The sequence below is a fragment of the Pongo pygmaeus genome, chromosome 7, assembly GCF_028885625.2.
Source record: "Pongo pygmaeus isolate AG05252 chromosome 7, NHGRI_mPonPyg2-v2.0_pri, whole genome shotgun sequence".
Taxonomy (NCBI): domain Eukaryota; kingdom Metazoa; phylum Chordata; class Mammalia; order Primates; family Hominidae; genus Pongo; species Pongo pygmaeus.
In genome coordinates, this window is record NC_072380.2 from 81728869 (window position 1) to 81741128 (window position 12260).

General features: G+C 39.7%; 1 protein-coding gene across 25 annotated transcripts in view; it reads left to right on the forward strand.

The window, feature by feature from the left end:
• Positions 1–12260, forward strand: part of SULF1 (sulfatase 1) — a 191504-nt gene that overhangs the window by 137233 nt on the left and 42011 nt on the right. For all 25 annotated transcript variants that reach the window (XR_008504139.2, XM_063668856.1, XM_063668855.1 and 22 more), the window contains one exon: positions 341–470. Coding sequence is in view for 24 of the 25 variants with exons in the window: in XM_063668856.1 (XP_063524926.1) it covers positions 341–470 (130 nt within the window). In the remaining variant the exon portion in view is untranslated. The remainder of the gene's footprint in view (positions 1–340; positions 471–12260) is intronic.

Genomic DNA, 12260 nt, shown 5'->3' on the forward strand with positions numbered 1-12260 from the left:
TCTCTGTACATAAATTAGGAGAGAGAAAATATTTATATAATTTTTTTAACAAAACGAACTTTGAGCATGTAAAATGAAACATGTCTGCCCAAATTTTGAAATTAATGCTTTTGGGAAGAACGAATCTTTTCCTGACCTCTCATCTTCATCCTACCCAATCTGTCATTTTCATAAAGGACTCATCAAATGTTGAACTCCTGTAGACAGAGCTTTAACATCTATTTCTTGCTGTTTAAAGAATGTGGAGTCATGTGACAGGGCAAAAAAAAAAAGGGGCAGGACTCAGGGACCGTAATTCAGATCACTTCTCACGTATGAAGCTTTTGTCTTTTTGTCGAAGCAAATTTCTACGTAAGAAGGAAGAATCCAGCAAGAATATCCAACAGTCAAATCACTTGCCCAAATACGAACGGGTCAAAGAACTGTGCCAGCAGGCCAGGTACCAGACAGCCTGTGAACAACCAGGGCAGGTGAGTGATGCAGGCTTTCTTTACCACCACTCATGTGCTTCTCCATCTCTAATTTAGAAAATTGTCCACATATAAAAGAATGTACATTTGTGTATAAATAAGCTTTTCCTAGTGGCCTTAAGGGCAAGCTGACTGAGACACCTCTCCGCGGACAGAATTACATAACTGGTTCAGGCTGGGCCTCCCCATTACTACTTGGGCTCCCTCCAGTTAAAAAAATGATGATCTCAGAGAAAGTTCTATGTCAAAAGACACTGCTTTCCGCTGAGGAGAAGATTCCTGTTATAGTCCCTGTTAACTAGTCACTGAAGAGTTGCCAAGAGGCTACTTAGTCAAAGCACAGGTACGTGCTGAGCCTCTTGGCAGTGAACCACCCCAAGAGACATGATGGGGCCTTCACCCTAGGCTAAAGTCAGATGTCGTCTTACCCCGAGTAGAGGACAGAGCCTGTGACCAAGCTTGAGGAATGAGAAGAGAAACCATATTCTGTTTGTTTATTGTTCCTACTTCTGCTCACAAAGATTCTGGCATCAAATATTTCATTAGAATAGATCCTCTTCATTAGTAGAAATATTACGATAGACCCCAGAGCTACCCAGAATACCAGTTATTATCAGTAAGAATAAAAGAAATACTGTGTGATGAATTAACATTGCTTTTAAAGAAAGTGAGTACATATGAATTTAAACCAGTTTAAAACCATTGATTTTAAATGCCCTTGATTGAAATGTATGCTAGCTAAAAGAAAATGCTGTGTCATGACAAGAGGAACTGAACTTTGGCCCCAATCATTGCAGCTGAGAACAAAATCAGAGGAAAGTGAAAAATACTAACACCTAGTGAGCATTTGTCTTACGTCAGGCACGGTACGCAGGATTTTGTAGCATGTACTCAATTTAATCCTTACATCTGTAGAGTGAGGTGGGCATTGGCATCTCCATTTTACAAATGGGCAGCTGGGATTCAAACAGGAGTTGTCTGATTCAAAAGCTCAGGCCACTTGCTGCCTTCCAAGGTAAGTTACAATAACCAGGTGAAGAGAAGTTCAAATCTTCTGTGAGTCTTTTTTAACTTAACTGATCTGTAGATATCCACACAATTCACCAACACCAGTTCAAGATGTCAGGCTCATGGAATGAGTAGGTAACAAAGTTATTATTAAAATGGCCCCACTCATTATACACTTATTATATGGTATCTAGCTTGTTGAATAGACATCCATAATAAACAACTTGATCCTTGTACCCTGCATTTCTTCATGTTGTCTTGTACACAGGATCCCTTTGAAATAGAAGAGGACAGGGAGGGAGAGCTGTTGAAGGAAGGGCTAAAACTAAGCCTTCACTGCATTCTAGTATATCTTAATTTTCAAGTGTTTAGTGGAGAAAAGCTGAGACCTATTCATTATATTTTAATTTGAAGTCTTCAAATCTTTCTTATGAAAGCTCCAAATATTATTATGAATAAAACCTCAGAATTGTTTTGTAGCTCTAAGATGATTTTTATGAGCTAGCCTCAATAGACTACTTTTATTCAGGAGTTGCAAATGTTCAGTGGTAAATATATCTCATGCAAATTGGTGATCTTGTTACTCTTTTAGCTCTAAGAGGTGAACATTATAGCCTTTTGGGAATAAGGTACACTGCCTACCTTTCAGTGTATAATTTTACAAACCTCTCCATATGGCTTGCCCTAAAATTTTAATATATGTCCTAAAGGGCAAATGTAGCGTAAACTAGATTATGGTACTTTGGCACAAGCTTTTCACTCATGAGCTAAATGCTAACTAAGTTACAAACTTAATTTTGCTTTTTCATATTTTTTGAACTTGTTTTGGCCCCCATGAAATGCTTTCATATCTGGAATTTTCTTCCACTTTTTCATTTCTCTGTGAATCAGTCTGAATTTAGATCCATTACGTGGATATATGAGAACGTCAGCAATGGTCTCTTTTAGAAAGGCCTGAATTCGTGGAACAAAGAATTAGGCTATGCCCTGATGGTGATTTCTTTCTGTAGAATTTCTTTACATTGGGCCTGAGTAAGCTTTAGAAGTGAAGACCTGGAGAGTATTTCTGATTGCCTCTAGCTTCAGTGTATCCACAGCACTAGTGAACTGTTACTCTCATCCCAAACCAGCAGGATCAGCATCCCTGAGAGTTTGTCAGAAATGCAAATTCTCTGGCTATTGTAGACCTTCTGAATCAGAACCCTTAGGGGTGAAGCCCAGCAATCTGTGTGTTAACAAGTCCTCCAGTTGACTCTGATGCTCCCTAAAGTTTGAGAAGCACTATTCTAACCCACGATTGTGTTTACTGGTAGCCCTCAAACCATAGCTTAGGAATCTAAGAACTTCAAGAAAATTTTGAGCCTGAATCTTTAAAGCAGTTATTGAATCTGTGGGTCAAACCTGATAGCTGTGTTGTGTGTTGTTGTTTTGTTTTGTTTGGGACAGGGTTTTACTCTGTCACCCAGGCTGGAGTGCAGTGGCATGATCATGGCTCACTGCAGCCTCGCCCTCCTGGGCTCAGGTGATCCTCCTACCTCAGCCTCCTGAGTAACTAGGACTACAGGCACACACCACCATGCTCAACTAATTTTTGTGCTTTTTTAGAGATGGGGTTTTGCCATGTTGCCCAGGCTGATCTGGAACTCCAGGACTCAAGTGATCCACCCACCTTGACCTCCCAAAGTGCTGGGATTACAGGAGTGAGCCTCCATGCCCAGGCAGCTCTGTTGTGTTCTATCGACTTTTTGTATCTTAGCCTTTTGCTCTTTCTTTCTGGCCACTTTGAAGATTGTCTTTTTTTGGTGACAGTATCCCTGACTTTAAAAAAGGAAGAAGAAAATTCAGAATAATGACACTGAATTGCTCAGGTTCGAGGTGGCAGAGGAGGCTAGAACTGACCTGCTTGGAATCTGCTCTCTCTCGATGTCCTTCCTGGCATGCACCCTGCTTCTGTTCCTCTTAACAAGGTGAATGGCCTTCATTCCAAGGCAACACAGTCAGGTTTCGACACTCCATGGGGTACAAAGGGAAAATCAGCATGACTAGCCCCATTCTCTTCACTCTTAATCCCAGAGATAGTGAATGCCTCCCTCCTACCACATCTTTGTTCCAGGTCACCTAAAGGTTGTTTGGTGGAGTCAATGTGGGTGCATGAGGTAAGTCAACAGAGGAAAGAGATCCAAAGGTTGGGGTTAGAATATTGGCCACCACCACTTTCTAGTTGTGTCTTCTCAAATAGGTCACTTACTTTCTCCTGAGTCTCAGGTTTTCTATCTCTAAAATGGACAAAATTAACCTCACCCTTGTGAGGATTAAGTGATATTATACATATAATGTACTAAAGTGAGACTGAGATTAATTTTCCCTAGTGTGCGCATATTGGGTGTTATTATTATTCCAAGCCATCTTACCTGCTGTTTTCATTCCCATGAAGCCAATAAGAATTAAAATGGGCTGAGGCCAGGCACGGTGGCTGATGTCTATAATCCCAACACTTTGGGAGCCCAAGGTGGGCAGATCATCTGAGGTCAGGAGTTTCAGACCAGCCTGGCCGACATAGTGAAACCCCATCTCTACTAAAAATACAAAATTAGCCAGGCGTGGTGGCGGGCACCTGTAATTCCAGCTACTTGGGAGGCTGAGACAGGGGAATCACTTGAACCCAGGAGGCAGAGGTTGCAGTGAGTCAAGATTGTACCATTGCACTCCAGCCTGGGCAAAAAGGGCGAAACTCCATCTCAAAATAAATAAATAAATTTAAAAAGAATAAAAATGGGCTGGAATCCCAGAGACTTGGCATCACTTCTTGACTATGTGAACACAATAACCAGCGGGGACTAATTAAGACAACATGGACATATGTGTTTGCATTACTTCCACGTTCCTGAATTAATATGAGACAGAGTGTGAATTCCCACCGCTCTCTCAGCTGGGCATTACACCCCCGGGCACGTTTATGTACAGACACTCCCCATCCCCCTACACCATCACACACATGCACATGTGCATACTGAGGGGCAAATCTCAACCTCTTTCTTAAAGCATGTTTGTTCCACAGAGAACAAAGAGCAGTGATGCTCGATGCTGGCGGTACATTAAACTTACCTGGGGCCGGGCACTGCAGCTTGTGGCTTACTCCTATAATCCCAGCACTTTGGGAGGCTGAGGCAGGAATTCTAAACCCCCTAAGCCCAGGAGTTCTAGACCAGTCTAGGCAAACTAGGGAGACACCATCTCCACACACAACAAAATAGCCAGGCATGGTGGTGTGTGCCTGCAGTACCAGCTACTCTACTCAGGAGGCTGAGGTGAGAGAATCGCTTGAGCCTGGGAAGTCGAGGCTGCAGTGAGCCATGATCGTGCCACTGCACCCCCGCCTGGGCGACTGAGTGAGACCCTGTCTCAGAAAAACAAAACTAAAATAACAGAAAATAAAAAATAAACTCACCTGGGTGGCACTTGATAAATGCTGATGCACACCCCAGACCAACCAGGTTAAAAATGTCTGGAAGTGAGGCCAAGGAATCTGTATTTTTTAACGAGGTTAAGAATCACAGGCCTAGAACCAGAGAATATCAAAGTTTGAAGGAATCTTAGAAATCTTCTAAGTTGAATGATGTCATTTTTCTGATAAGGAAATTTAGGTCCGGAAAAGTAAAGCTACAAACCCAAAGCCAAAACCTGCATCTCTTCACTTCACATTGAGTACTTTGTTCCCTGTAACATGCTGCCACTGCGAAATTGCGAGACAGATTTTCAGTTTGAAACTATGAATGGCAATTGCCACTCATGGTGGTTCTCAACCCTGACTGCACATTAGAATCATATGGGCAGCTTTAGAAATGCTTATGTTTAAATCCCAACCCAGGCAAGTTAAATCAGAACCTCTGGGTACTAGACCCAGGTACCAGTGTTTTTTCCAAGCTCCCCTGATGATTCCTATGTGCAGACAAGCTTGAGATCCACAAATGTCAAGTGAGCATTAATGGGTTGGTTTTTCTTCTTCTTCTAGGCATAGGTATTGACGTCTTAAATAGGAGCTACATAAAAGAGAAATTCCCTGGGCATCCAATTTTGAAATACACTTTACATATTATCTGGCATTTAAGTGGAAAAAAGCAGCCTGCTTTGTTTTGATAGGGCAAATATCACGTCCTTTTCATGAGTTGTTGAATTCCAGCATCTTTACAATTTAGTTTGCCTTTCTACTATTGGATCAATATAAAATCAAACATTTGTTTAAAAAACTGTGAGGACCCCTGCATCAAGCAAGCTGATGCTATTATAACGGAAATGGAATGTAGTTTGTTGAGTGGAAACTGGTTTAGCTCCAGAATGGATCTTTGTTTCTATACAAAACTTATCTCTCTGGCCATATATCCTTCTGATCCTTTGTGAACAGCTGCAGAGCATGAATAATAAGATATTTACCATCGAGATCCTCCTAGAATTGTTAGTTTTCCAGAAGCAGACAAACCTGTTTCCCAAAACTCACTGAACTCTGGTCAAAATGGCAGCATGGCTCGTAGACATCTTCCCCTGGCTAACCTGATTCCAGAGGGCACATCCAGAAGGATTGAGCTCCCAGTGCCATCCTCTTACTGAATTCTCCTCTGTGCGTGGGTCCATTGTGGACCACTCAGCCTTTAAACCTTGCTTCCTTCCCTCTTCAACCCACGCTGAAGCTCATGTATGAAGAGCTGTGCATCTAATTACATCTTTGGCTTCTATGCATTTGTTCTAAACAAGTCAAAAAAGACAAACATGAGAATAGGCATTTTACTCATAAACTGTATAATACAGCCCTATTCTGCTTAATTCGTACTGTGTCTTCTTTTCCATCATTTCCTAACAGCCCACCCTAGTCAGGTCCTCCTCTATGTTTCTTAAATGTTATATGCGAATCCCACTTTCTCACTTGCATGGATGTTGTTACTTCTCTCTTCTCACCTAAGGCTCACCTGAAGACTCATACTGCCTTCATACCATTCTCCTTTTCATCAGTATCCTGATCAAGGTGCTTTGGGATTACATCCTGGATATACTGCTTTCTTGGTATTTGACTACGTGCAAGTTTCTTAACCTAACTCCGCCTCAGTTTCTTCATCTGTAAAATGGGCATCATAATAGTTCTTGCCTCATAGGTTGTTGTAAATATTATATGAATTAAATGTATCAAGCATCTGGGACAATGTCTAGGACATAGAAAGCACTCAACAAATGCTGGTTGTCAATCATTGGCCAAGATCAGTTTACCAATTTCATTTTCTAGGAATTACAATAATCATACATCTTCCAACATTCCAGTGTTGACTTTTACAAGTGATTATCTAGATTAAAATCTATAATAGGTAACATTTCTCTCCTTCTGCTTCTCCCTTTCTGTTTTCCCTCCCCTCTCTTTCCCATCTCACACCATCTCAAAGAAAACAGGCCAGGAGATAAATCCTCCTGGCACAAGTAACATTATTTCATATTTGTGAGAGTAAATTTGACAATGACTTGAGCTAAGTAGCAGTTTGGACAAAGATGTGAATATGGTCTTTGTATATTCCCCAGTGTTAAGATAAATATTTTAAACACATGTCCACATGCAGGTAACTTTTTTATGATGTTCATGTTGGCATGAATAATAATCAGATTATCACAAAATTACTATACAGTTGTGACATTTCAGAAAACATGATTTGACCTGCATTATGACCAAATCCATGTCATAAGACATATGGTAACCAAGAACTAGTGTGTGTTTATGTATAAAATTAAGCTTTCACTGCAATGCACCTTTGAAAACGTTGTAGCCAATTTTTTACATTTTTCTTTTTATTTCAATAGTTTTCGGGATACAAGTGGTTTTTGGTTACATGGATAAATTCTTTAGTTAGATTTCTGAGATTTTAGTGCACCCATCACCCAAGCAGTATATACTGTACCCAGTTTGTAGTCTTTTATTCCTCACCTGCTTCCCAGGCTTCCCCTCCAAGTCCCCAAAGTTTATTATATCATTCTTATGCCTTTGCATCCTCATAGCTTAGCTCCCACTTTTAAGTGAGAAAATAAAATATTTGGTTTTCCATTCCTGAGTTACTTCACTTAGAATAATGGTCTCCAGCTCCATCCAAGTTGCCGCAAAATACATTATTTTGTTCCTTTTTATGCCTGAGTAGTATTCCATGGTGTATATATACCACATTTTCTTTATCCACTTGGTTGATGGGCATTTAGGCTGGGTTCCACATTTTTGTAATTGCTAATTGTGCTGCTGTAAACATGCCTACGCATGTGTCCTTTTCATATAATGACTTCTTTTCCTTTGGGTAAATACCCAGTAGGAGTAGGATTGCTGGATCGAATGGCAGTTCCATTCTTAGTTATTTAAGGAATCTCCATACTGTTTTCTGTAATGATTGCACTAATTTACATTCTCACCAGCAGTGCAAAAGTGTTCCTTTTTGCCACATTCACACCAACATCTATTGTTTTGTTTCGTTTTGTTTTGACTTTTTATTATAGCCATGCTTGCAGGAATAAGGTGGTATCTCATTGTGGTTTTAATTTGCATTTCCTTGATGAGTAGTGATGTTGAGTATTTTTTCATGCTTGTTGGCTGTTTGTGTATCTTCTTTTGAGAATTGTCTATTCATTTCTTTACCCTACGTTTTGATAGAATTATTTGTTTTTTTCTTGCTGATTTGTTTTAGTTCCTTTGTAGATTCTGGATATTAGTCCTTTGTTGGATGCATAGTTTGCGAATATTTTCTCCCACTCTGTGGGTTGTCTGTTTACTCTGCTGATTATTTCTTCTGCTGCGCAGAAGCTTTTTAGTTTAATTAGGTCTCATTCATTTATTTTTGGGTTTTTTATGTTTGCTTTTGGGGTCTTAGTCATGAGTTCTTTGCCTAAGCCAATGTCTAGAAGAGTTTTTCCAATGTTATCTTCTCAAACTGTTATAGTTTTGGGTCTTAGATGTAAGTCTTTGATCCATCTTGAGTTGATTTTTGTATAATGTGAGAGATAGGAATCCAGTTTCATTTTTCTACATGTGGCTTGCCAGTTTTCCCAGCACCATTTATTGAATAGGGTGTCCTTACCCCAATTTATGTTTTTGTTAGCTTTGTCGAAGATCAGTTGGTGGTAAGTATTTGGCTTTATTTCTGGGTTCTCTATTCTGTTCCATTCTATGTGCCTGTTTTTATGCCAGTACCATGCTGTTTTGGTAATTATAGGCTTGTAGTATAATTAGAAGTCAGGTAATGTGATGCCTACAGATATGGGTTTTTTTGCTTAATATTGTTTTGGTGTAGCCAATTTTTGGGGGTTTTTTTTTGTTTCTTACTCATGAAAATGGACATAAGTAGGCATAAGTAAGAACAGAGAACAACATCCTTAACCAATCTGAGAAATATTTGCAATTCAAAATGCAGAAATTATAATGATTATTTAGCGGATACTTCAGGAAGGAAAAGCAACCAGAGGTCATCTAATATTGCACTAAGTATTTCACATGGAAAACTGTTCTATGAGGTACATATTATGCCCATTTTAGATATGAAGAGACTGAAGCTCAGATGGGAAAATAACTTGACCAAAGTCACACAGCTAGAAGAATGACAAACCTGAGTTCAAACCAAGATCTGGGTGACTCAAAGCTTCTGTTTCTCTCACTAAATAATAATTATTTTGTACAGTTTACCACCAGAAAACATGAGCTTGCCCAGGATTGGATAAACCTTTTAAAGGCCAATTATAATACTGCTCTAGGTTCATATAGTACATCTTTCCCTTAGAACTTCAAAACACTCAATCTATTCTCATGACTATTCATGAAGCCAGGAGGAGCAGGTGTTATTTTATTGGATGTGGAATCCAGAAGAACAAAGAGATTCTGCAATTTGCTCAAAGCCATAGAGTTAGCAGCAAAACAAAAATTAAAATTAAGGTCTTTGAATCCCAACCCAATACTCATCTCCATTAAAAATGACTACCTCTTATCAAGTACACATTAGATCACATTCTTTAAGTAATAAACCGTGTGTGGGTGTATGTGTGTAATAATAATAATAGCAGCTGCTTTTGTTGAGTGCCTGCCACGTGCTGAGTTCTTCCCGTGTGTTATTGCTAATGCTCATGACTCTGCAAAGGCTAATGTGGCATAGCTTACTTGCTCAGGGCCACATAGCCGTGTGATAGAGCTGGTGTTCAAATCCAGGCTTTTTGAGCTTGCAAATCCGGACTTTTTCCTTTAAGCCACACTGATGAGTAAAAAACACCATTCCAAGTCCAAGACAGAATATAGGTAATATTCACTACTACGAAATCCTATTTCAGTAAACAACTTGTGACAGCACTCTGGGTTGTAGTGAGGATTAAATGAAAAATTCATAAAGAGTGCTCTAGAGCAGTACCTGCTATCAAGCGAGAGTTAAATAAATGATCATAATCATGGTAGTCAAGATGATGATGAATGAAATTGTTTGAAATGCATTTGACATATTTCTCATTAGATTTGATTCCACCAAACTAGCTGCACACTATTTGTATCCTCATAACAAAATTGCCAGCCTTCTCTTCTTCATCAGGTGTTATTTATATACAGGCAGATATAATCAATCTAAAACACTAACACATAATTACCTAACCGAGTGATTCTGTGCTGAGATAACTTCTGGGAATGACTCAGGAATATGAGACATGGCCCTTGCCCTTAATTCCAATTTGCAGCATAGTTGGAAAGGCTAAAAGAAAATTATAACAACTGAAGAAATTATTTAAATAGTTTTATCTAGCACCTCACTCATAGTTGGTGTGCAGAAATATTTGTGGAATGACTGTGTGCTAAATTATTGGCACAGACTGATAAATCAGACAGAAGGAGAACGGAAATAATGTAGTTGAAGAAAACAGGAAAAGAATTTGCAGAAGGAATGAACCATCAGTGAAGATGGAGACAATCAGATTTGGCAATTAACTGATTTACTGATAAACTTCAAGGGCATAGATAATAGCAAGACAGTGTGACAGCTGTGTTTCTGCAAGGGCACTTGTTGAACAAAGCTCATTTCTGAGGCTGACTCCACACATCCCATTAGCAGGTGTCTCACCTGAGCTCAGGCTTTCATCTGATTCCTGAAACTCTCCTGCAGTGCAAAAACCATCTCTTCTCATTATTTTGACTATTTAAATGGCTTGCTGCATGAGTTTCAGAGCAATTCTTTTAAAAATTCTCTTTTTCTGCCTCCCTCTATAAACTCTCTAAGATCGCCACTTTAGTTGCAGCTATTTCAAGGTTTTATTGTGCAGTCGTAAAAATTGTCATGATATCGAGTTCTAAAATGGCTGTGGCAATGTGTGGTAATTACATTTCATTAAAATTCCTGGTATGCTTGCCAGTAGGAAGATTTTCAAAGCCTCTAGTTAATTACTTTATCTAGCAGGGTCTATGACTTTTTCAAAGGGTCCATGGTAGAAAAAATAATTGACATTTTTGTTCATGGCTCTTGCTTTATCCAAGTATGTGTGTAGATATATGTATATATGTAGTATGTAGGGATATATGTTTATATGCACGTGTGTAGACATATGTGCATATATGTATGTATATTTGATTTCGTATGATACATCATCATAGCCAAGGACAGTGCCAGACATCCAGTGTGGTTAAATTCAAGTCTTCAGGAAGGAAACACCTTTTCCCTTCATCTCTATCCCATAGGAAACCAACAAGGAATTTGGCTAATGGGAAATTCAACTAGGATTCCAAATAGCCTAAGTCACTAAAACTTCGGCCTACACCTTTGTGTTCTACAGGAATCTACTTGTACCCTCAGCTCCTCCAGGGCAAAAACAAACAAAATAGGCAGAATTCTTTGAATGCATTATGATTATAAAAACCACAGGTTTTCACTATAGTCATGTGCTTTAAAAATTAGTATTTGTACTAAAGTTGATATAAATTGGATCCACAAAAAGACTTTAGGCCATTATTTTTCAAGAATATATATATATATATATATATATATTTTTTTTTGAGATGGAGTCTTGCTCTGTCACCCAGGCTGGAGTGCAGTGGCTCAATCTCGGCTCACTGCAAACTCTGCCTCTCGGGTTCAAGCCATTCTCCTGCCTCAGCCTCCTAAATAGCTGGGACTATAGGCATGTGCCGCCACCTGGCTAATTTTTGTTTGTTTGTTTTTTGTTTGTTTGTTTGTTTTTGGAAACAGAGTCTTGCTCTGTCACCCAGCCTGGAGTGCAGTGGCATGATCTCGGCTCATGGCAACCTCCGCCTCCCAGGTTCAAGCGATTCTCCTGCCTCAGCCTCCCAAGTAGCTGGGACTATAGGCTTGTGTCACCATGCCCAGCTAATTTTTGTATTTTTAGTAGAGATGGGGTTTCACCATGTTGTCCAGGCTGGTCTTGAACTCCTGTCTTCAGGCAATTCACCTGCCTCAGCCTCCCAAAGTGCTGAAATTACAGGCTTGAGCTACTGTGCCCGGCCTTTTTTTTTTTTTTCTCTCTCTATTTTCAGTAGAGATAGGGTTTTGCCACACTGGCCAGGCTAGTCTTGAACCCCTGACCTCAGACAATCCACCCTCCTTGGCCTCCCAAAGTGCTGGGATTACAGGCGTGAGCCACCACACCCGGCCTCAAGAATAAAATTAGCCATATTTTCCTGTCTGATAGAAGATGGAGCACCTCTTATGCTTCCACTTGGCTGTGGATTGTGAATTCACTAGCCGATTATTTTGCTTCTCTAGTCATTAAGCAGTCAACTCTTTGTTTTTA